The 26,782-nt window shown below is 41.9% G+C and overlaps 1 protein-coding gene across 1 annotated transcript; it reads right to left on the minus strand.

Annotated features, from left to right (window-relative positions):
* LOC100894563 (uncharacterized) lies at positions 1 to 26,673 on the minus strand. Its single transcript, XM_078363445.1, is given in 38 exon segments — positions 1 to 564; positions 567 to 613; positions 998 to 1,091; positions 1,452 to 1,586; positions 2,071 to 2,211; positions 2,457 to 2,597; positions 3,601 to 3,741; positions 4,768 to 4,908; positions 5,152 to 5,292; positions 5,541 to 5,681; positions 5,937 to 6,071; positions 7,856 to 7,996; positions 8,252 to 8,386; positions 9,018 to 9,158; positions 9,408 to 9,548; positions 9,792 to 9,932; positions 10,183 to 10,323; positions 10,573 to 10,713; positions 11,351 to 11,491; positions 11,747 to 11,881; positions 12,512 to 12,652; positions 12,902 to 13,042; positions 13,289 to 13,429; positions 13,680 to 13,820; positions 14,069 to 14,209; positions 14,483 to 14,593; positions 14,936 to 14,995; positions 15,241 to 15,381; positions 15,624 to 15,764; positions 15,995 to 16,135; positions 16,470 to 16,529; positions 16,771 to 16,911; positions 17,529 to 17,669; positions 18,355 to 18,447; positions 18,694 to 18,834; positions 21,132 to 21,234; positions 24,233 to 24,319; positions 26,530 to 26,673. Coding segments are annotated over 37 exon segments (4,674 nt in total). The 5' UTR covers positions 26,530 to 26,673; the 3' UTR covers positions 1 to 469.
* Between the last annotated feature and the right edge of the window lie 109 nt (positions 26,674 to 26,782).

Here is a 26,782-nt window from a genome sequence, read left to right on the forward strand (position 1 = left end):
GGAGCTAAAAAGGAGTATGTCTGCTGTGTCTAGAGAGCTTCTTAGTCCTCCCATGTTTTCTGATTACACTTAATGGAAAAGTACAGCAACCCAATCCAGGCAGGTATCTAATGGTCCTTCAGACTGTTCAGTGATGAAGGTTTGAGTCATCCTGCCAGGTCAAGCACCATGACCAGATGACATACTATCTCAGGGCAAAGGGAATGAAAAATGGGTAGTGAACGAAGGCAGTTATAAATACCGGCTACAACTATGCAGAAACCATGACCGTAATACTAAATACATTGGTGATTTATCAACTCGTATCCCTCCTCAGGTGGAAGAATAAACCAACAAACAAACCACAAAAGTCTAGCTTTTACTAACAGAAATTTACTAAATTTCAAAAGCTCCATCTTTTCTTAGCTTCAGGAAGGGAATTTTCTTCACTTCAAAATTACAGGAAGCTTCAGCAATGACCTACTCCACTTTACAGCACATATCCTTGTTTCTCCTTGGTATTTGCATTAACACAATTATTTTTTCTCATGTGCTTAACTTTGCTGAGATGGCAGTGGGAATCTACTCTTTTAGCACCTTCTTGAGTTGCTGAATTAAGGCAAAATTTTTAAGCCTGAAATGAAAGAGGTATTCCATTAACCAGAGGATACCCACGGCATCTGTGATATGTAAGAGGTAGTAGTGGATACAAAACAGACTTTACAATGTACATGCAGATAGAAAATGCATGCTCATGGAAAATACAAACTAGAAAAAGACCAAGTGAGTCACCTGAGGGCCCACACCCACTCCCAGATTATCATAAATTTGGAAGGCTCCATGGCATTGGAAAAAGGGGTTAGAATAAGAAAATATTAACCTAAATGCTTGGGGAAATAGCATGAACTATGACTGAGGGCCAGGGATTAGGAAGAACAAGGCATGATTTCTTCCTGCTCCTGTCCCAAACTGGGCACAAGTGCTTAAAACAATAGAAGAGTTTCCTTTTGGCACCCACCTTGCTGCTTCCTTAATGGCAAATTTAACAAGTTGTTTCTTGACTTCCATAGATCCTTGTACTTCATCAAGCAAAATGAAAATTCTTTCATAATCTGAAGGTATTAAAAAGTTAGTATTTCTAAAATTATGAAAATGAAATATACTTCAATCTCATTGCATCCACTACCGCAGTATACATTTTTTATGGGCTACAATGTTACACAGCGTTTGTGTTTTGGATGCTTAAATCACATCAGTATATTACTAAGGAAACTATTGTGAACACTAACAAAGAAAAACACCTAAGCAGATGTATTTGAAATTTTCAGTGAAATTAAATAGAAGCCCTGCTAAATTACAGACAGATCCAATTTAGCCAAACAATGAGCTCAAGGGGCAGCATAATTGTGTTCTAAATCATCGAATGGGAGACTTCTCAGGCTTTCATTGATAGACATTCTTGCACTACTTACTTCGCCCACACCTTCGAACTTCTTTCATCAATTGATGTTTTATATCATCATTAACATTCTTTGCCATAGCAGGAGATATTCGTGCTGTATTTGGCACAGTTTCCACCGGAGACCTTGCTGTGACTTGTGAATCACCTGCAGAGACACGGTAGTTTTGGGCTCCTACCACAAATTCGTTACTATCAGGTTTGTAAAGCAGCTTATCTTTGCTGAGACTAGTGCAGTTGTAAGACAAAGAATCTAATGTGTTGGGTTGCATACAATCTCCTGTCATATTTATAAGCTCTGGGGGAGCAGAATCTGACAGGAAGCCATCAGGTGGGGTCTGACCATTTTCTATCTCCTTCTGGATATCATGAATGACAGTAGCATCTGGAATCCAAATGGAAAAATTGAGCTGCGAGGTAAGTGCATTATGTCACTCCCACAGGTATATCCCTCGGAGGCTCAGTTTCGAGGAAGTTATGTCAGAAAGCAGGAGGATATACAAGGTGGCGATGCCAGACCCCTCGGACTGAGCTCAAAAAAGACAATACAACAAAACCACCTGCTTCCCTGCTGGACACTATGCATGCATACAGAAACCAAGTAGGACAGTACAACCAATACACAAACATACACAGATCCCTGCTACTCCTGGATGAAGCACCAGCTCCTGACAGATTACTACGCCCTGGTGGAACCGCTGATGAGGAGTTATCAGGTGCTTGTTGGCCATTATTCGTCTTCTTCTCATGGACATTGTGAGAGATGGTGGCATCTGGAAAAAAAATGAAGAGGCCGAGCTGTGAGGTTAAGTGCATAATGAGAGCCCCACAGGTATATCCCGCTCATGCTCAGTTTCTAGAAAATTATCCCATAAAGCATGAGTATATACCAGGTGGCAACCAGAGAACCCTGAAATTGAGGCAAGAAAAGATAATACAACAAAACCACCTTCTTCCCTTGATGACACTATGCCCGCATATGGAAATCAAGTAGGACACAACTTATAAGGAAACATACACAGATCCCTGGTACTCATGGCTAGGATGCTAGCCCCTGTCATATTAGGAAGTCCTGATGGAAGAGTTGACAAGAAGTTTTGAGTTGCTGGTTGGCCGTTTTTTATCTTCTCTTCATGGACATTGTGAGTGATGGAAGCATCTGGAAATCAAGTGAGGAGGAGGAGGTGTGAGGTACGTGCATTATGTGAAGCCCCAGGTATATTCCACTGAGGCTAAGTTTCAAGGAAATTATGCCATAAAGCAGGAGATGATGTGCCAGGTGACGATCTGAAAACCCTCAAACTAAGCTAACAAAAGATAATACAACAAAACCACCTTCTTCTCTTTATGACACTATGCATTCATATGGAAACCAAGTAGGAAGTACAACTAGTAAACAGATCCCTCGTAGTCTTGGCTATGATACCAGCTCCTGCCAAATTATTAAGCCCTGGTGTAACAGTGGGCAGGAAGTTATCAGGTGCTAGTTGGCTGTTTTTTATCTTCTTTTCACCGACATTGTGAGTGATGGTAGCATGTGGAAACCAAATGAGTTGTGAGAAAAATACATGATGTCAACCCTACGGGTATATTCGCGATGCTCAGTTTCTAGGAAATCATTGCATAAAGCAGGAGGACAGGCCAGGCGGTGTTCTGAAAACCCTAAATTCAGGTCACAAAAGATAATACAACAAAATTGCCTCCTCCCTTTCATGACACCATGCATGCATGTGGAAACCAAGGAGGACAATCCAACTTATAAGCTAACATATACAGATCATTGTTACTCATGATTGGAATACCAGCTTTTGCCATGTTAATAAGCCCTGGTGGAACAGCTGACAAAATGTTATCAGGTGCTTGTTGGCCATTTTCCATCTTCTCTTCACGGACATTATGAGTGACAGTAGCAACTGGAAACCGAGAGAAGACGTCAAGCTGTGAGGTCAGTGCATTACAACAACCCTGCAGGTATATCCCTCTGATGCTCAGTTTTTAGAACATGATCTCATTAAGCAGAAGGATATACCAGGTGGCTATCTGAGACCTCCCAAAATGAGCTCACAAAAGATAATATAATAAAACGACCTTGTTTGATGTATGACCCTGCATGATTATGGAAACCAAGTAGGAAACCAAGCAGAAACAACCAGGAAACATACACTGAGCCCTTGTACTCATGGGTGGAGTACCAGCTCCTGATACATTAATAAGCCCTGGTGTAATGGATGACAAGAAGTTCTCAGGTGCTCTTTGACCATTGTTCATCTTCTCTCCATGGACATTGTGAGTGACTGCAGCATCTGGAAACCAAATGAAGAGGTTGAGCTGTAAGGTAAGTGTATTATGGTAACCCTACAGGTATATCCCTCTGACGCTCAGTTTCTAGGAAAATATTTCATGCAGCAGGAGAGGATATGCTGGGTGGCGATCTGAGAACACTCAAATTGAGCTCACGAAAGAAGGTACAACTGAACAACCTCCTTCCCTTGATGACACTATGCATACATATGAAAACCAAGTGAGACATTCCAACTTATAAACAAACATACACAGATCCTTGGTACTCATGGCTAGAATACCAGCTGCTGCCATGTGAATACACCCTGGTGGAAAAGTTAACAAGATGTTACTAAATTGCAGTTGGGCATTTTCCATCCTCTCCTCACGGATGTTGTGAGGCGTGGTAGCATCTGGAAGCAAAATGACCAGGTCAAGCTGTGAAATAAATGCCTTATTTAAACACACAGGTATACTCTTATGATGCAGAGCTTCTAATAAATTATTGCATGGAGCAGGAGGACACGACGGCAGTGTTCTGAGACCCCTCAAATTGCACTTAAGGAAGAGAATATAACAAAACCACTTTCTCCCATTTATGACACTATGAGCATATACTGAAATCAAATAGGAAAATCCAACTAATAAGAGAAGATACACAGTTGTATGGTACTCGTGGCCAGAAGAGCAGCTCCTGCCATACTAGTAAGCCCTGAAGGAACATTTGACTATATTTTATGCGGTTGCGGATTTGCCATTTTCCATCCTCTCCTCATGGACATTGAGATTGACTATAGCATCTGAAAACCAAATGAAGAGGTTGAGCTGTGAGGTAAGTGCATTATTTCAACCCCACAGGTACATCCCTCTGATGCTGACTTTCTAGGAAATTATCAAAGAGAGCAGGGGTGGATATGACAAGTTGCCCTCTGATGCCCTTCATATTGAGGCTAGGAAAGTATATACAACAAAATTACCCTCTACCATTCATGAAATTATGCCTGCTTAGGGAAAGCGAGTAGGACAGCACAACTAAGAAGCAGACATACACAGATCTCTGGTCCTCCTGGATGAAATTCCAGCTGCTGCCATATTACCAAGCCCTGGTGGAGCAGTTGACAAGACGTTATCAGGTACCGGTTGGCTGTTACTTCTCTTCTCTTCACGGACGCTCTGCGTGACTGCAGCATCTGGAAACCAAATGAAATGGTTGAGCTGTGAGTTACTTGCATTATGTAAACCACACAGACATAGCCATCAAATGCTCAGCATCTAGGAAATTATCACTTGGAGAAGGATATAGCAGGTAGCAATCTGAGAACCCTAAAATTGAGGCCAGGAAAGATAGTGCAACAACACTAGATTCTTTCCTCATGACACTGTGCATGCATATAGAAACCAAGTAGGACACTATATCGAGTGAAGAAACATACACGGATCCCTGGTACTCATGGATGAAAAACCAGTTGCTCCCATATTAATAAGTGCTGGGGGAATAGTTGAGAAGATATTATTGGGTTCTGCTTCAGCATTTTTAATCATCTCCCCATGGACGTTGTGAGTGATGGTAGAATCTGGAAAGACAATGAAGACGTTAAGTGTTGATTTAAGCGCATTATGTCAGCCCACAGGTGTATCCCCCTGATGATCAGTTTCTAGGAAACTATTTCAAAAAGCTAGAGACAATATGCCAGATGGGCATCTGAAAACACTCAAATGTGCTCACGAAATATAATACAACAAAATCACCTTCTCCCTTTCAGGACACTAGGCATGCCTATGAAAACCAAGTAGGATAGTCCAAATGAATAAGCAAACATACACTGATCCCTGGTGCTCATGGCTGGGAGACCAGCTGTTGCCAAATAAGGAGGTCCTTGGAGAACAGTTGACAAGACGTTATTAGGTGTTGGTTGCTTGTTTTCCATGTTCTCTTTGTGGACATTTTGAGTGATGGTAGCATCTGAAAACCAAATGAAGAGGTTGAGCTGTGATGAAAGCGCATTATGTCAACCACACAGGTATATCCCTCTGATCCTCAGTTTCTAGAAAACTATCAAAGAAATCAGGGTAGTATATGCCACGTGGCTATCTGATACCCCTCAAATTAATGCTAGGAAACTATATACAACAAAATTAACTTGTAGCATTCATCAAACTATGCCTCCTTAGGGAAATCAAGTAGGACAGTACAACTAAGAAGCAGATATACACAGACCTCCAGTCCTCCTGGATGAAATTCCAGCTGCTGTCATATTACCAAGACCTGGTGGAGCAGCTGACAACACGTTGTCAGGTGCTAGTTGGATGTTATTTATCTTTACTTCACGGATATTGTGAGTGACTGCAGCATCTGGAAACCAACAGAAATGGCTGGGCTGTGAGGTAAGTGCATCCTGTGAACGTCACAGGCATATCCCTCTGATGCTCAGTATCTAGGACATTATCTCATAAAGAAGAAGGACATACCAAGTAGCAGTCTGAGAAGCTTAAGATTGAGGCCACGAGGCAAAACTATCCAGGACATAGGAGTAGGCAAGGACTTTATGAACAAAACACCAAAAGCATGGGCAACAAAAGACAAAATAGACAAATGGGACCTAATGAAACTCCACAGCTTCTGCACGGCAAAAGAAACAGTCACTAGAGTGGATCGGCAACCAACAGAATGGGAAAATATTTTCGCAGTCTACCCATCTGACAAAGGGCTGATATCCAGAATTTACAAAGAACTCAAACGGATTTACAGGAAAAAAACAAACAAGCCCATTCAAAAGTGGGCAAAGGATATGAACAGACACTTTACGAAAGAAGACATATATGAGGCCAACAATCATATGAAAAAATGCTCATCGTCACTGGTCATCAGAGAGATGCAAATCAAAACCACATTGAGATACCATCTCACGCCAGTTAGAATGGCGATCATTAAAAAATCTGGAGACAACAGATGCTGGAGAGGATGTGAAGAAAAAGGAACACTTTTACACTGTTGGTGGGAGTGTAAATTAGTTCAACCATTGTGGAAGACAGTGTGGCGATTCCTCAAGGTCTTAGAAATCGAAATTCCATTTGACCCAGCAATCCCATTACTGGGTATATATCCAACAGACTATAAATCGTTCTACTATAAGGACATATGTACACGAATGTTCATTGCAGCACTGTTTACATTAGCAAAGACCTGGAATCAACCAAAATGCCCATTGATAATAGACTGGATTGGGAAAATGTGGCACATATACACCGTGGAATATTATGCAGCAAACAGAAATGATGAGTTTGTATCGTTTGTAGGTACATGGATGAATCTGGGGAACGTCATCCTCAGCAAACTGACACAAGAACAGAAAATGAAACACCGCATATTCTCACTCATAGGCGCGTGATGAAAAATGAGAACACATGGACACAGAAAGGGGAGTACTAAACACTGGGGTCTATTGGGAGGAAAAGGGGAGGGCCAGTGGGAGGGGGAGGTGGGGAGGGATAGCCTGGGGAGAAATGCCAAATGTGGGTGAAGGGGAGAAGGAAAGAAAAGCACACTGCCATGTGTGTTCCTACTGCCATGTGTGTTCCTACGCAACTGTCTTCCATGCTCTGCTCATGTACCCCAAAACCTAAAAACCAATGAAAAATTAAAAAAAAAAAGAAAAGATAGTACAAAAAAACTACATTCTTCCCTCATGACACTATGCACGCATATGGAAACCTAGTAGAATTGTAAACCAATTGCACAAAGGTACACTGATCCCTGGTGCTCATGGATGACACAACAGCTGCTGCCATATTAATAAGTGCTGGGGAACTAGCTGGGAAGCTTTTATCGGGTACTGCTTGGGCATTTTTAATCTTCTCCTCATGGACATTGTGAGTGATGGTAGAATCTGGAAATGAAATCAGGAGGTTCAGTCTTGCGTGATGTGTACTATGTCAACTCTACAGGTACATCCTCCTGATACTCAGTTTCTAGAAAACGATTTCAAAAGGCTGAAGAGGATATGCCAGATGGCGATCTGAGAACACTCAAATGCAGCTCACTGAAGATAATACTATAAAATCACCTTCTCCCGTTCAGGACACTAGGCATGCCTATGAAAACTAAGTAGGATAGTCCAAATGAATAAGCAAACATACACTGATCCCTGGTGCTCATCGCTGGGAGACCAGCTGTTGCCAAATAAGGAAGTCCTTGGAGAACAGTTGACAAGATGTTATTAAGTGTTGGTTGGTTATTTTCCATCTTCTCTTTGCGGACATTTTGAATGACGGTAGCATCTGAAAACCAAACGATGAGGTTGAGCTGTGAGGTAAGTACATTATGTCAACCACAGAGGTATGTCCGTCTGATCCTCAGTTTCTAGGAAATTATCAAAGACAGCAGGGTTGCATATGCCATATGGCTATCTGATACCCCTCAAATTGACGCTAGGAACATGTGTATGACAAAATTCACCTGTAGCATACATCGATCTATGCATCCTTAGGGAAATCAAGTCGGACAGTACAACTAAGAAGCAGATCTACACAGACCTGTGGTTCTCGTGGATGACATTCCAGCCGCTGCCACATTACCAAGACCTGGTGGAGCAGCTGACAAGACGTTGTCAGGTGCTAGTTGGCCGTTATTTATCTTCGCTTCACAGACATTGTGAGTGACTGCACCATCTGAAAACCAACAGAAATGGCTGGGCTGTGAGGTAAGTGCATTATGTCAACCACAGCATACCCCTCTGATGCTCAGTATCCAGAAAATTATCTCATAAAGAAGGACATACCAAATAGCAGTCCGAGGACCTTAAGATTGAGGCAAGGAAAGATAGTACAATAAAACTACATTCTTCCCTCATGACACTATGCACGCATATGGAAACCTAGTAGGATAGTAAACCAATTGCACACAGGTACACTGATCCCTGTTGCTCATGGATGACACAACAGCTGCTGCCATATTAATAAGTGCTAGGGGACTAGCTGGGAAGATTTTATCGGGTACTGCTTGGGCATTTTTAATCTTCTTCTCACAGACATTGTGAGTGATCGTAGCATTTGGAAATGAAAAGAAGGGGTTCAGTGTTGAGGTATGTGCATTATGTTAACCCCACAGGTATATCCTCCTGATGCTCACTTTATAGAAAACTATTTCATAAAGCCAGAGAGGATATGCCAGATGGCAATCTGAGAACACTCAAATGCAGCTCACGAAAGACAATACAACAAAATCACCTTCTCCCATTCAGGACACTAAGCATGCCTATGAAAACCAAGTAGGATAGTCCAAATGAATAAGCAAACATACACTGATCCCTGGTGCTCATGACTGGGAGACCAGCTGTTGGCAAATAAGGAAGTCCTTGGAAAACAGATGACAAGACTTTATTAAGTGTTGGTTGGTTATTTTCCATCTTCTCTTTGCAGACATTTTGAATGATGGTAGCATCTGAAAACCAAATGAAGAGGTTGAGCTGTAAGGTAAGTACATTATGTCAACCCCAGAGTTATATCCCTCTGATCCTCAGTTTCTAGGAAATTATCAAAGAAACCAGGGTAGGATATGCCACGTGGCTCTCTGATAACCCTCAAATTGATGCTAGGAAACTATATACAACAAGATTAACTTGTAGCATTCATCAAACAATGCCTCCTTAGGGAATCCAAGTACGATGGTTCAACTAAGAAGCAGACATACATAGATCTCTGGTCCTCGTGGATGAAATTCCAGCTGCTGCCATATTACCAAGCCCTGGTGGAGCAGTTGACAATATGCTATCAGGTGCTAGTTGGCCATTATTTATCTTTGCTTCATAGACGTTGTGAGTGATCGCAGCATCTGGAAACCAAATGAAGTGGTTGAGCTGTGTGTTTCATGCATTATGTCAACTGCACAGGCATACGCCTCTGATATTCAGTATCGAGGAAATTAACTCATAAAGAAGGACATACCAAGGAACAGTCTGAGAACCGTAAAGTTGAGGCCAGTAAAGATAGTACAACAACACTGTATTCTTCCCTCATGACACTACACATGCATATAGAAATCAAGTAGGACAGTACGCCAAGTGAGCTAACTTACACTGATCCCTGGTACTCATGGACGAAACACCCGCTGCTGCCATATTAATATGTGCTGGTGGAATAGCTGAGAAAACCTTACTGGGTGCCGTTTGCGCATTTTTAATCTTCTCCTCACAGACATTGTGAGTGATTGTAGAATCTGGAAATGAAATCAGGATGTTCAGTTTTGAGTTATGTGTACTATGTCAACTCTACAGGTATATCCTCCTGATACTCAGTTTCTAGAAAACTATTTCATAAAGCTGAAGAGGATACGCCAGGTGGCGATCTGAGAACACTCAAATGCAGCTCACAGAATATAATACAACAAAATCACCTTCTCCCGTTCAGGACACTAGGCATGCCTATGAAAACCAAGTAGCATAGTCCAAATGAATAAGCAAACATACACTGATCCCTGGTGCTCATGGCTGGGAGACCAGCCGTTGCCAAATAAGGAAGTCCTTGGAGAACAGTTGACAAGACATTATTAGGTGTTGGTTGGTTATTTACCATCTTATCTTTGAGGACATTTTGAGTGATGGTAGCATCTGAAAACCGAATGAAGAGGTTGAGCTGTAAGGTAAGTACATTATGTCAACCCCAGATTTATATCCCTCTCATATTCAGTTTCTAGGAAATTATCAAGGAAACCAGGTTAGGATATGCGATGTGGCTATCTCATACCCCACAAATTGATGCTAGGAAACTATATTCAAGAAAATTAATTTGCAGCCTTCATCAATCAATGCCTCCTTAGGGAAACCACGTAGGACAGTCCAACTAAGAAGCAGACATACATAGATCTCTGCTCCTCGTGGATGAAATTCCAGCAGCTGCCAAATTACCAAGCCCTGGTGGAGCAGTTGACAAGATGTTATCAGGTGCTACTTGACCATTATTTATCTTCGCTTCACGGACGTTGTGAGTAACCGCAGCATCTGGAAACCAAATGAAGTGGTTGAGCTGTGCGTTATGTGCATTATGGCAACCGCACAGGCATACCCCTCTGATGTTCAGTATCGAGGAAATTATCTCATAAAGAAGAAGGACATACTAAGTAGCAGTCTGAGAACCGTAAATTTGAGGCCAATAAAGATAGTACAACAACACTGTATTCTTCCCTCACGACACTACGCATACATATAGAAATCAAGTAGGACAGTACGCCACGTGAGCTAAATTACACTGATCCCTGGTACTCATAAAAGAAACACCCACTGCTGCCATATTAATACGTGCTGGTGGAATAGCTGAGAAACCATTATTGGGTGCTGTTTGTGCATTTTTAATCTTCTCCTCACAAACATTGTGAGTGATGGTAGAATTTGGAAATGAAATCAGGAGGTTCAGTTTTGAGTTATGTGTACTACGTCAAATCTACAGGCATATCCTCCTGATACTCAGTTTCGAGAGAACTATTTCATAAAGCTGAAGAGGATATGCCAGATGGCGATCTGAGAACACTCAAATGCAGCTCACAGAATATAATACAACAAAATCACCTTCTCCCATTCAGGACACTAGGCATGCCTATGAAAACCAAGTAGGATAGTCCAAATGAATAAGCAAACATACACTGATCCCTGGTGCTCAAGGCTGGGAGACCAGCTGTTGCCAAATAAGGAAGTCCTTGGAGAACAGTTGACAAGACGTTATTAGGTGTTGGTTCGTTATTTTCCATCTTCTCTTTGCGGACGTTTTGAGTGATGGTAGCATCTGAAACCCAAATGAAGAGGTTGAGCTTTAAGGTAAGTACATTATGTCAACCCTAGATGTATATCCCTCTCATCCTCAGTTTCTCGGAAATTATCAAAGACAGGAGTTGTGGATATGCCCTGGGACTATCTGATACCCCTCAAATTGATGCTAGGAAGGTGTATACAACAAAATTAACTTGTAGCATTCATCGATCTATGTCTCCATAGGGAAATCAAGTAGGGTGGTAAGACAAAGCAGCAGACCGACACAGACCTGTGGTCCACGTGGATGAAATTCCAGCTGCTGCCATATTACCAAGACCTGGTGGAGCAGCTGACAAGACGTTGTCAGGTGCTAGTTGGCTGTTATTCATCTTGGCTTCACGGACATTGTGAGTGACTGCAGCATCTGGAAACGAACAGAAATGGCTGGGCTGTGAGGTAAGTGCATTATGTCAACAACAGCATACCCCTCTGATGCTCAGTATCCAGGAAACTATCTCATAAAGAAGAAGGACATACCAAGTAGCACTCTGAGAACCTTAAGATTAAGGCCAGGAAAGATAGTACAACAAAACTACATTCTTCTCTCATGACACTATGCACGCATATGGAAACCTAGTAGGTTAGTAAACCAATTGCACACAGGTACACTGATCTCTGTTGCTCATGGATGACACAACAGCTGCTGCCATATTAATAAGTGCAGGGGAACTAGCTGGGAAGGTTTTATCGGGTACTGCTTGGGCATTTTTAATCTTCTCACAGACATTGTGAGAGATCATACCATCTGGAAATTAAATGAAGGGGTTCAGTTCTGAGTTACGTACATTATGTTAACCCACAGGTATATCCTCCTGATGCTCACTTTATAGAAAACTATTTCAGAAAGCCAGAGAGGATATGCCAGGTGGCGATCTGAGAACACTCAAATGCAGCTCACGAAAGACAATACAACAAAATCACCCTCTCCCATTCAGGACACTAGGCATGCCTATGAAAACCAGGCAGGATAGTCCAAATGAATAAGCAAACATACACTGATCCCTGGTGCTCATGGCTGGGAGACCAGCTGTTGCCAAATAAGGAAGTCCTTGAAGAACAGTTGACAAGATATTATTAGGTGTTGGTTGGTTATTTTCCATCTTCTCTTTGCAGACATTTTGAATGCTGGTAGCATCTGAAAACCAAATGAAGAGGCTGAGCTGTGATGGAAGTGCAGTGTGTCAACCCCAGATGTATATCCCTCTGATCCTCACTTTCTAGGAAATTATCAAAGAATCCATGGGTTGAAATGCCACGTGGCTCTCTGATACCCCTCAAATTGATGCTAGGAAACTATATCCAACAAAATTAACTTTTAGCATTCATCAAACCATGCCTCCTTAGGGAAACCAAGTAGGATGGTACAACTAAGAAGCAGACATACACAGATCTCTGGTCCTCATAGATGAAAGTCCAGCTGCTGCCATATTACCAAGACCTGGTGGAGCAGTTGACAAGAGGTTATCAGGTGCTGATTGGCCGTTATTTATCTTCTCTTCAAGGATTTTGTGAGTGACTGCAGCATCTGGAAACCAAATGAAGTGGTTGAGCTGTGTGATTCATGCATTATGTCAACCGCACAGGCATACCCCTCGGATGCTCAGTATCGAGGAAATTACCTCATAAAAAAGAAGGACATAGCAAGTAGCAGTCTGAGAACCGTAAAGTTGAGGCCAGTGAAGATAGTACAACAACACTGTGTTCTTCCCTCATGACACTACGCATGCATATAGAAAACAAGTAGGACAGTACGCCAAGTGAGCAAACTTACACTGATCCCTGGTACTCATAGAAGAAACACCAGCTGCTGCCATATTAATACATGCTGGTGGAATACCTGAGAAGACATTATTGGGTGCCGTTTGGGCATTTTTAATCTTCTCCTCACGGACATTGTGAGTGATGGTAGAATCTGGAAATGAAATCAGGAGGTTCAGTTTTGAGTTATGTGTACTATGTCAACTCTACAGGCATATCCACCTGATACTCAGTTTGTAGAAAACTATTTCATAAAGCTGAAGAGGATATGCTAGATGGTGATCTGAGAACATTCAAATGCAGCTCATGAATGAGAATACAGCAAAATCACCTTCTCCCATTCAGGACAGTAGGCATGCCTATGAAAACGAAGTAGGATAGTATAAATGAATAAGCAAACATACACTGACCCCTGGTGCTCATGGCTGGGAGACCAGCTGTTGCCAAATAAGAATGTTCTGGTAGAACAGTTGACAAGACGTTATTAGGTGTTGGTTGCATATTTCTCATCTTCTCTTTGTGGACATTTTGAGTGATGGTAGCACCTGAAAACCAAATGAAGAGGTTGAGCTGTGAGGTAAATACATTATTCAACCCCAGAGGTAAATCACTCTGATCCTCACTTTCTAGGAAATTGTCAAAGAATCTTGGGGTGAATATGCCAAGTGGACATCTGATATCCCTCAAATTGAGGCTAGGAAAGTACATACAACAGAATTAACTTGTAGCATTCATCAGACTATGCCTCCTTAGGGAAACCAAGTAGGACAGTACAACTAAGAAGCAGACATACACAGACCTCTGGTCCTCGTGGATGAAATTCCAGCTGCCGCCATATTACCAAGACCTGGTGGAGCAGCTGACAAGATGTTGTGAGGTGCTAGTTGGCCGTTATTTACCTTTGCTTCAGGGATATTGTGAGTGACTGCAGCATCTGGAAACGGAATGAAGTGGTTGAGCTGTGAGGTAAGTGCTTATGTCACTGCCACATGTATGTCCTTCTGACAATGAGATTTAAGAAATTGTTCCATCACACAAGAGGCTGTATCAGGTGGCGATCTGAGACCCTTCAAGTTTAGGTCGGAAAAGATAATATAACCAAAGCACCTTTTTCCCTGCATGATACTGCATGTTTATGGAAACCAAGTAGCACAACGTAGTTAGTAAACAAACATGCAGAAATCCCTGGTACTCGGCAGCTGAATACCTGCTTCTGTGAAATTCCTAAGCCCTGCTGTAATAGTTGACAAGAATTCATGAGGTGTTGTTTTGTCACTTTTCATCTTTTCTTCACAGACACTTTGAGCAATGGTAAAACCTGCAAACCACATGAAGAGTTTCAGCTGTGAGCTAAGTGCATTATATCAGCCCTATATAGACCCCAGAGAGGTCTATCTCTCTGACGCTCAGTTTTCAGGAAATTATCTAATAAAGCAGGGGAGGATATGCCAGTTGGCCCTGTGAGAACCCTCCAATTGATGCCACCAAAGTATATGCTATAAAACCACCTTCTACCTTTCATGAAATATGCAATCATATGGAAACCAGTGATGACACTACAACTAATTAAGAGACATACACAGATCCCTGGTACTCATGCATGGAAGAGCAGCTGCTACCATAAGACCAAGCAGTGGTGGAACAGGTGACATGAGATTACCAGTTTGGGATGGGCCATTTTCCATCTTCTCTTCATGTACATTGTGAGAGATGGTATCATCTGGAAACCAAAGGAAGATTTTGAGCTTGAAGTAAGTGAATTACGTCAATGCCACCGGTATATCCCACTGATGATCAGTTTCTGGGAAATTATCCCAAAAAGCAAAAGAACACATCAAATGATGATCTGCAGCTCCTCAAATTGAGGCCAAGGAAGACAATTCACAAAACAACCTTCTTCCCTTCATGGCACTATGCCTGCATATGGAAACCAAGGAGGACAGTACAAGTAAAAAATGAACATACACAGATCCCTGGTACTCATTGCTGGAATACCAGCTCCTGCCATATTAATAAACCATGCTAGAATATTTGGCCAGACATTTTCCTGTTGCGGTTGGTCATTTTCCATCCTCTGTTCATGGACATTGTGACTGACGGTGGCATCTGGAAAACAAATGAAGAGGTCAAGATAGGAGTAGGTGCATTATGCCGCCCCCACAGGTATATCCCTCTGATGCTCAGCTCCTGAGAAATTTTTGCACAAATCAAGATGACATGAGCGGCATCTGGGACCCCTCAAACTGATATCAAGAAAGATAATACAACAAGATCTCCATCTCTCCTTCCTGACAATATACATGCATATGGAAACAAAGTAGGAAAATCCAACTAAAAAGTGAACATACACAGACCATCGGTACTCATGGCTGGAATAGCAGCTCCTGCCACATTAGTAAGTCCTATTGGAGCAGTTGATGAGATGTTGCCATGTTGGGGTTCGCCCTTTTCCATCTTCTCCTTAAGGACATTATAAGTTTTGGTAGCATCTGGAAACCAAATGAAGAGCTGTAAGTGTATTATGGTAACCCCACAGGTATATCTGTGCTCAGTTTCTAGGAAATTATGTCACAAATCAGAGGATATACCAGGTTGCCATCTGAGACCCCTGAAATTGAGGCCTGGAAACATAGTATAACACAACCACCTCCTACCTGTTTTGACACTATACATGCATATGAAAACCAAGTAGGACAGTAATACTAACAAACAAACTTACCCAGATCCCTGGTACACATGGATGAAATACCAGTGGCTGCCATATTAATAAGTCCTGGCTGAAGTGTCAACAACACGTTGTCAGGTGCTGGTTGGACATATTCCATCTTCTGTTCATGGACGCTGTGAGTGATGGTAGCGTCTGGAAATCAAAGTAAGAGGTTGAGCTGTGAGGTAAGCGCATTAGGCCAAATCATAAGTATATCCCTCTGATGCTCACTTTCCATGAAATTATTTCATAAAGCAGGAGGATATATAAGGTGGTGTATATATCTGGGGCCCCTCAGATTTAGTTCAGAAAATATAATACAACAAAACCACCTGCTTCCCTTCAGAAGGCACTATGCATGCTTATGAAAAGCAAGTAGGACAGTACAACTTATAAGCGGACATATAGCGATCTCTGGGACTCATGGCCGGAATAGCAGCTGCTACCATATTACAAAGCCCTGTGGAATCAGTTGACAAGACGTTACCAGGTTGGGGCTGGCCATTTTTCATTCTCTCTTCATTGATATTGTGAGTGACGGTAGCATCTGGAAACCAAATGAAGAGTTCAACCTCTGAGGAAAGTGCATTATGTCAACCCCACGGGTATATCCCTCTGGTGGTCAGTTTCTATGAAATTAACCCATAAAGCAGGACATATCAGGTGGAAAATGAGACCCCAGAAATTCAGACCAGAAACAATAATAAAACAAAACCACCGTCTTCCCTGCATGTCACTGCATGCATACGGAAACCCAGTAGGACAGTATAACTAGTAAACAAACATACGCTGATCCCCAGTACTCAGGGGTGGAATACCAGCCCCTGCGAAATTTATAAGCCCTTCTTTAACGGTTGACAAGAATCTATCAGGTGCCATTTGTTCATTTTTTATCTTCTCTTCACAGACATTCTGAGTAACAGTAGAATCTGGAAACCAAAGGAAAAGGTTGAGCTGTGATGTAAATGCATTATGTCAGTCCCACAGGTGTATCCCTCTGATGCTGAGTTTCTACGAAATTATCTAAGAAACAGGGTAGGATATGGCTGGGCACGGTGGCTCACGTCTGTAATCCCAGCACTTTGGAAGGCTGAAGCAGGTGGATCTCGAGGTCAAGAGATCGAGACCATCCTGTCCGACACGGTGAAACCTGTCTCTACCAAAAATGCAAATATTATCTGGGCGTGGTGGTGCATGCCTGTTATCCCAGCTACTCAGGAGGCTGAGGCAGGAGAATCACTTGAACCCGGGAGGTGGAGATTGCAGCGACCGAGATAGCATCACTGCGCTCCAGTCTGGGCGACAGAGTGAGAATCAGTTTTGAAAGAAAAAAAAAAGAGAGAGAGAGAGAGAGAAATAAAAAAAGTGAGATAATGAGAGGAAGGAAGGAAGGAAGGAAGGAAGGAAGGAAGGAAGACATGCGGCCATCTGAGACCCCTCAAATTGAGAGTAGGAAAGAAAATACAACAAATCCGACTTCTACCATTCATGAACATATGCATGTTAGGGAAACCAACTATTCAGTACTACTAATTAAAAGACATACACAGATCCCTGATACTCATGGATGGAATACCAGCTGCAGTCATATGACCAAGGCATAGTGGAACAGTTGACAAGACTTTATCAGTTTGGGGTTGGCCATTTTCCATCTTCTGTTCATGGACATTTTGAGTGACAGTAGCATCTGAAAACCAAACAAAGAGGTTGAGCTGTGAGGTAAGTGCATTATGACAACCTCACTGGTATATCCCTCTGATCTTCACTTTCTAGGAAATTATCTGATAAAGCAGGAGCAGACATCATATAATGATTCGAGTTCCATCAAATTGAGGTCGGGAAAGATAATTCCCCAAAACCACCTTCTTCTCTTCATGACATTACGCATGCATATGGAATCCTAGTAGGATACTACATCTAATAAACAAACATACACACATCTCTGGTACTCATCACTAGAATACCAGCTCCTGGCATATAAATAAGCTGTGACAGAACATTTGACAAGACACTATCTGGTTGCAGTTAACCATTTTCCATCCTTTCTTCACGGATATTGTGATTGACGGTAGTAGGTGGAAACCAAGTGAAGAGGTTGAGCTCTGAAGTAAGTGCATTATGTCAACCCCACAGGAATATCCCTCTGATGCTCAGTTTCTAGAAAATTATCTAAAAAATCAGGAGAGAATATGCCATGTGTCCATCTGATATCCCCCAAATGGAGGCTAGGAAAGAATATGAAACAAAACGACCTTCTACCGTTCATGAAAATATGCCTGCTTATGGAAATCAGGTAGGATAGTACAATTAAGAAGCAGAGATACACAGATCTCTGGTCCTCGTGGATGAAATTCTAGGGGCTGCCAAATTACCAAGACCTGGTGGAGCAGTTGAAAAGACAGTATGAGGTGCTGGTTGGCCGTTATTCATCTTCTCTTCATGGACGTTGTGAGTCACCGCAGCATCTGGAAACCAAATGAAGTGGTTGAGCTGTGTGTTATGTGCATTATGTCAACCGCACAGGCATACCCCTCGGAAGCTCAGTATCTAGGAAATTATCTCATGAAGGAGGAGGACATACCAGTTAGCAATCTCAGAACCCTAAAATTGAGGCCAGAAAAGATAATACAACAAAATTACCATCTTCCATCATGACGCTATGCATGTATATGGAAACCAAATAGGACAGTATAACAAGTGAAAAAACTTACACTGATCGCCGAAACCCAGGGATGAAATACAAGCTGCTGTCATATTAATAAGCGCTGATGGAACAGTTGGGAGGACATTATCGGGTGTTGGTTGGCCATTTTTAACCTTTTCTTCACAGACATTGTGAGTGACGCTAGCATCTGGAAACCAAATGAAGAGGCTCAGTTACAAGATAGGTGTGTTTTGTCCCATCATCCCGGAGAGACAGCTATGTATGAATCAGTTTCTATGGAATTATTCATTTCACGAAACAGAAGGAATTACCACATTAAAACATATATCAGGTCAGATTACACAATAAAACTACGTATGTATCTCCTGGCATAATGATGGTATGTAGTAAGTATGACAGTAGAATAAACATTCACAGATTTCTTGCACTCATCATTTTGTATCATCTTGCTGCCTGTTACAATTCTCACTTGATATCGCTTTTATAGTTCACCTATACATGCCATGCTGTGCGCAGCAGGAAAGCCAGACTAAGTGAGGCCTTGTTAAATTGCCTCCTTTCTACCTCAAATATTCTGAGAAAACAGAGGTGGCTATTGGAGTTGAACACTCTTATCTCCACTCCATCGTCACACATCCCGAGTTTTTACGTGATTCTACAGATCCTCCCCTTTTGTCTGGAAAAGTAACATTCCTTTTACTCCAGGTCTGTCACCTCTTTCATTTATTCATTGTCTGTGGCAGGCGGCATGCCAGGAGCTGGGGATCAGCAGTAAAGAGGACAGAGAGCAACGGTCCCTGCCTTTGTGGGACTCATATCACTACGGGGCAGTCAGACAGGACATACACAATGAGGAAATGAAACAAGCAGCATTGGGCTGGTGTCTGGGAAGTAGTCCACAGGCCTGAGGGAGACAGCAGCAGAGGGAGCCTCAGGGGCTCTGGCTCCTTGGGCAGAGCCATCTGAAGAAGTGCCATTGGACAGGGCTTGGAGGAAAAAGCAGAGCCTCCTGTGCAGAGGCAGAGGGAGAGTTCCAGACTGCGGTGAGGCCAAGGGTAGGGGCTGGAGTGGGAATGGACCGGGCACTACAGGGTGTTAGACAGAGGCAAGAGAGCCAGGAGGAAATGGATGGGACCCTTGTTAGGAGAGGGAGAGTTGAGGATGGGGTTTTAGGAGGGAAATGGCATGCTGACATTATTTTCTAGCCACAGGGTTAGAGAGTATGCTACAGATGAGGGAAGATTAGAAAGAGAGCTAAGAAGATGTTGTACTACCTTGGTCACCGATCACGGCAGTGTGCACTGGAGGGATAGAGGGAAATGGTGGGATGCAGGGTTTATACTGGGCATTGACTGCTGAACTTGATAAGAGATTGGAAATGAGAGAATAATAAAAGAATGATAAGAGAAATCATAAGTGACTTTAAGTATTTTGGGGTGACCTACTAAGTAAAAGTATACCAGGGATGTGCAGGAGGGGTTAGGCAACCGACTACGGAAGCGGAATGCTGCCAACTCTTCCTGATTCTGGTTCAGTGACCTTATGTCGACAGCTTGAACTAGGCCATGGTGCGATTATTTGTACTGTGGACAGCTGAAAACTCTAAAACCAGGACTTCTGAATCCCCCATACCTGTGATCAGCTGCTTGTTACACCTTTGTGGATGTTTCACCTAATGGACAGTGTCTTTATCTGAAACAGTGAAGGCTGCGAGTAAAGTGTTTTTGGAGAGAGGGAGGTCAGAAATTTGAACTTGCAGAGCTGGTTCAAATGCAGATGCCTATTAGACACCCTATAGAGATACAACACGTGTAGTTGTTTATGAGTTTGGATTTCAGGAGCAAGTCGTAGCCTAGAAGTTTAATGGTGACAGTTCTTGAAGTGTGAATCATTTAAAATTCTAAGACAGCATGACATCACCTAAGGAGATAGGATATTGAAGAGAAGAGAGGCTAGGATCAAGTTTTGGTGCCCTGAAATATTTAGAGGTAGGAAGCAAGAGGAGAAAAACAAAAAAGGAGAAGGAAAATGAGCCCTTAGTAACAGAGTAAGAAATCCAGGTGTCTGGGGACCCAAGAAGTTTTCCGTGCAGGAGGGCGTAAACAACTGTGTCACATGCTGTTGAGGAATTGATGTCAAAGTGCCACAAACATGGCGACCTTGATGGCACTATTTTCATTGGAGTAGACTAAGAAGAAGCCATATTGCACTGGGTTAGAGAGGTGTGGACAGGCGGAAAGTGAGCAGACCTGTCCTCTTGTTGTGCCCACCACCTCCTTCTGCCTCAGGAACCTGCTTTATTCATCTCACGCTTGCAGCAACTGCAAATTGTTGCACCTAATTAGAACCTTGCCCTTCCACTTGCAAATGTGCTCATATCTGTTCATCCTTCAAGGACAAGGCCACAAATGTTCTTTGACACGATTGAAGCCCAAAGATTGCATTCCCCCTCAGCTTCCTGTTGGTGTAACCACCGGGACGTACCCTGCCTTGTCGTAGAATAATAGCGTCTCTTGGATTTTCTGGAACGTCTCCTTTTCCTTCGATGCCTTCTTGCAGCCTGATTTACTTTGTCACTCCTCATTTGCTGAAAAACATCAGTGAACATATTCCATTAAAGACAGATACAACCATTGCAAAGTCACAGTCTTCATATGCATACACAGCCATGCATTTATATCATTAAGTTTTAGCCAAAGGTCAAAGATTCATCATCACACACGATGCTCCCAGAAAAGGCAAGCCAACTATAATGTAGTTTCAGTGAAACAAGCGAAGGCAAAATACAAGGTGTTTTCCAAAGTCAAACATGGTACAGTCATGATTAATCAGAGTGCTTGGGGAATGAGTGGCTTTCATCAACCAAGACAAGAAACATGCTTATCTCTCTAATGTAGTACACATAATTGTCTCTCAGCCCTTGTTAGGGGACAAAAAAAAGCAAATACCGTTTTTATTTTTTAGTTGTTGAACGTTACTTATTGACAAATACTGATTAACACTTTATTCGATAATATATGTAGACAGTGAAAGGTAACATCGATGAAAAAGGTAAATTTTCCCACCTCCAACCTTATGGAGACTCAAATATGTTCATTTTGGAGCCAGGCAGGGGCAGGAGGTGCTTTGAAATATTGGTGGTAAATAAAACATGAAATTGAAGGATATACTAGGTTAACTAAAAGGTCCTGCCATCAAAAGATAACCCGAGAATATGCTCCTGCCTACTTAGAATGTACTATTTGGCACTATTTCTACTGAAACTATATCAAAATATTGAAAAGGAGGGACTCCTACTACATTATAGGAGACCAGCATCATCCGGATACCAAAATGTGGCAGCGACACAGCAACAACAAACACTTCAGGCTGTGTTCCTGTTGAACAATAACGGAAAAAATCCTTAATAAAATACTGGCCAACTGAATCGAGCAGCACATCAAAAATCTTATCTACCATGATCAAGTTGGCTTCATTGCCAGGACTCAAGGTCAGTTCAGAATAGGTAAATCAATAAATGTAATTCATCACATAAATAGAACTAAAGGCAAAAACCGCATGATTATCTCAATGGATACAGAAAAGGCCTTTGATAAAATTCAACACCCCCTTATATTAAAAGCTCTCAGGCCGGGCGCGGTGGCTCAAGCCTGTAATCCCAGCACTTTGGGAGGCCGAGGCGGTTGGATCACGAGGTTAAGAGATGGAGACCATCCTGCTCAAAATGGTGAAACCCCGTCTCTACTAAAAATACAAAAAATTAGCTGGGCATGGTGGCGCGTGCCTGTAATCCCAGCTACTCGGGAGGCTGAGGCAGGAGAATTGCCTGAACCCAGGAGGCGGAGGTTGCGGTGAGCCGAGATCGCGCCATTGCACTCCAACCTGGGTAACAAGAGCAAAACTCCGTCTCAAAAAATAAAAAAAGCTCTCAAAAAACCAGGTATTGAATGAACACATCTCAAAACAGTAAGAGCCATATATGACAAACTCACAGCCAATAGCATATCGAATGGGAAAAAGCTGGAAGCATTCCTCTTGAAACTTGCACGAGACAAGGATGCCCTCCCTCACCAGTCCTAAACAACATAGTATCAGACGTTCTGGCCAGGGCAATCAGGCAAGACAAAGAAAGAAAGGGTATTCAAATAGGGAAAGAGGACACGAAGTTATTTTGTTTGCAGATGACATGACCCCATATATAGAAAATACCATCATCCCAGTCCAAAAGTTTCTGAAGATGATAAGCAACTTCAGCAAACTCTCATGATATAAAATCCATGCGCAAAAATTGCTAGCATCCCTATATACCAAAAACAGGCAAGCAGAGAGCCAAATCATGAATGAACTCCCATTCAGAATTGCTAAGAAAAAAAAAATATATATGCACACGTATATTCACTGCAGCACTATTCACAATAGCAAAGATGTGGAATCAACCCAAATGGCCATCAATGATAGACTGGATCAAGAAAATGTAGTACACATACACGAGGGAACACTATGCAGCCATAAAAAGGAATGAGATCATGTCCTTTGCAGAAACATTGATGGAGCTGGAAGCCATTATCCTCAACAAACTAATGCAGAGAAAGAAAACCAAACAGTGCGTGTTCTCACTTTTAAGTGGGAGCTGAATGATGAGAACACACAGACACATCAGGTAGGGCAACACACACTGGGTCTTTCTGGGGGAGGGCTGGGGGGAGAGAGTACATCAGGAAGAATAGCTAATGGATGCTGGGCTTAATACCAAGGTGATTGATTGACAGGTGCAGCAAACCACCGTACCACACATTTACCTATGTAACAAACCTCCATATCCTGCACATGTACCCCAGAACTTAAAATAATAGGTGAAGTAATAACGAATATATTCCCGCATTAAATAGGAAAGAGTATCAGCATATATTTCAAGAAATACATATAATATATATATATATACCATGTAATATATAGAACGTATATAATATATAATTTTGATTTTAAAATTTTCCAAAGCATTTTCACATCCTATAAAAGAGGAGCTGAGAATGTGTGAAGACATTTTTACTGAACATTTACTACCCTCCAGGTACTGTTCTAAATGCTTTGCATGTATTAACTCAATCCTTGGCCAATCCCTATGAGTGAGGTGTGATTCTTATCTCTTTCCTTAAGAAAGCGAAAATAAAGGCACGGAAAAATAGGGAAGAGTCTAATTAATTGAGGAGTGGGAAAAAATATAGACTCTGGAGTCACAAAGATATGCGTTCGAACCCTGGCTCTATCTCCTATCATGTGTCACGTGGGGCAAGCCATTTGACCACTGTCAGCCTTGATTTCTCATTAAAGGCGAGATAGTAATACACATCTGCAGAACAATTATGAGCATTAAATGTGATCATTAAAAACATCAGCTCCTAGTCCAATGAATCTACTCTTGGACCAAAAAGTTCCCATTTTATGTTCACATGAGAATTCCTGTGTCATATTCTTAGCTTTTAAATCAAGAGAATTAACACATATAGTTTATATTCATCTTTCCACTGAGAAAATACTTATACTAAGAATGTCACAATTAGGGCAGAAATAGAAAGTTATCTTACCTGGCCATCATTTGTAAGCACAGAGCCAACAGTGTGACGTTTTCCAGGTGGAGTTGGCTGACTCGTTTGAAGTGGAGAAACCGGCATCTGCAGATATGTCTGATAATTATCTCTGTGTGTTACTAGAACACTTTCATTTATACCTGGAACATAACTGGCACATAAATTGGCACTATACAGCTGAAATATATGATCCTCCTGAGAGCACATGATCACAGACTGTTTTAGCAATGGGTGCCTTGGTAGCAAACAGAGTTTAGAATCTCATATCTAGAATCTATATCGTGTTCTGTGATCTATAAATCTCACTTTATCTAAGTGATGACTCACGCTACCATCACGACTTCCTGTAGGTTCACACCACTAGGTTAAACAAATCCCTTATGCCTCCAGCTTAGTTTGAGAACAGAATGACCTTCCTTATGCCACCATCCCGACTAAAAGATCTATAATTCTAAATAGTAATACTTAAATATTTAGAATGCCAATTTTTGTAATTCCACAAGTTCATCTTTTCAGGCTTAAAGGAGAAGTATGTATTAATGAGCACATACACTTTCCTAGTTGTCCTACCTGCCCATCATTTGTAAAGCCATAGCCAACTGTATGAAGTTGTTCAGGTGGAGAAGGGTGTAGGCTACATGGCATTCTCTTACCTTCCAGGGAACGCTGAGTAGCGGGCCTAACCCTCTTTGGAAAATTTGATGAAATCTACAGATATTTTCCCCTGGAGAAGTACCCTTACACACAAACTTGGTGTGCAAATTCAGAAGTGTGACCAGCCTAAGATCCGATTAGATTAGTGGACAGGTGACCCCACACAAAATCACCAAATTAGCGGTAAAGAGGGTTTATAAACTGCTGCCAATTATCCTGGATATTATCAGTTTGGTGATTTCCATATAAACAAGGAATTCTCTGCCAAACTCACAGCAGTAAGCAGTGTGATATAGTATTTGTGTGTGCAATCTCTGGAATCTGACATACCTAGATTTTGTCACTTTTCCAACTGGTTAAACCTGAAAGAGCTACTTAAATGTGCACCCTAAGATTCTATTTCCGTAAAATGGGCATAAAACAGTACCTAACTCATGGTGCTCTTATAAGGATTATCAGAGATAAAGCACAAAGAGGATAGTGAATGTGCTGGTTGATACATACTTTGAAGCTTAAGAAAAATAAATTTGTGGGATTCAGTGAAAATGAGAAGTCTAAATATTAAAAAAAAACAAACTGCTCATGCAATAAACACCTTCTTACAAACTAGATTTATATTTTCAAAATTAATAAAACCTGGTACAAAAAACTTGTCTGGTTTCAGCATACCAAATTTCCTTCTGGTTAACTGGTCGAAAATGACTACTACTTGGCAATATCATAAGCATTTCTATATGTTTAAGGATTCAAATCCTCCTTTATGAAACAAACCATTTGTTATTCCTGAAGTTTTAAACTGATGTATTTAATACAAGCAAGCAGAAAGAGGGGAATGATGAAAATTAAAGAAAATCAGTGAAATAAAAATCAATGAATTAAAAAATTGCTTCACAGAATAGCTGAGAAAAAAAACCTAACTTATCTTTTAGCTTGACTGACCAAGAATAAAAGAAAGGACTACACAGATTACCAAAATCAAGAATGAAAAGGGTGTTATGAATACTGACCTTACAGAAATTAAAAGGGGCCAGGCGCGGTGGCTCACTCCCGTAATCCCAGCACTTTGGGGAGCCGAGACCAGCGGATCACCTGAGGTCAGGAGTTTGAGACCAGCCTGGCCAACATGGTGAAACCCTGACTCTACTAAAACACAAAAAATTAGCCGGGCGATATGATGCCACCTGTAGCCCCAGCTACCCAGGAGACCGAGACAGAAGAAGTGCTTGAACCAGAAAGGCAGAAGTAGTTATGAGCCCAGATCGCGCCACCACCCTCCATCTTCAGCAAAAGAGTGAGACACCGTCTCACGTGCACACACACACAAAGAAAGTGAGAAATTTAAAGACATACATTATGAACACCTTTATGCCAACAAATTAAACAACGCAGGTGAAACAGAGAAATTCCTAGAGAACAAATTACTGACTCAAAAGAAATAGAAATTTGCAATAGGACTATAGCATGAAAAGGTATTTAATTAGTAATTTTAAATCTCCCCACAAATGGAAGGCAAGCCGAGGTGGTTTCGCATGTAAATTCTATCAAACATTTAAGGAAGAAGTAATACCAATACTTAGCAAAGGATTTCAAAAGAATAAAAGAGGAAGGAACACTACTTCATTCTATGAGGCCAATATTACCCTGATATCAAAGCCAGACAAACATATTATAAGATGTTTTTGCCCGTCAGCTCCAAATTCACCCTTTGATTCCGCTGTGTGAGGTTCCGCGTTCCTCTGCCTATGTCCGCCGTACTGCCGATACCGAAGGCTGCGCGTAAAGAGGGTTAGAGTTAGCGAAGGGCGGGGACGCCACGCTTCCCGGTTCTTCCGGTTGGCGCCGGCGGTCTCGCAGTGCACGAGGCTTCACTTCGGGACTCTGGCCCCCCCAACA

The sequence above is a fragment of the Callithrix jacchus genome, chromosome X (genome assembly GCF_049354715.1).
Source record: "Callithrix jacchus isolate 240 chromosome X, calJac240_pri, whole genome shotgun sequence".
NCBI lineage: Eukaryota > Metazoa > Chordata > Mammalia > Primates > Cebidae > Callithrix > Callithrix jacchus.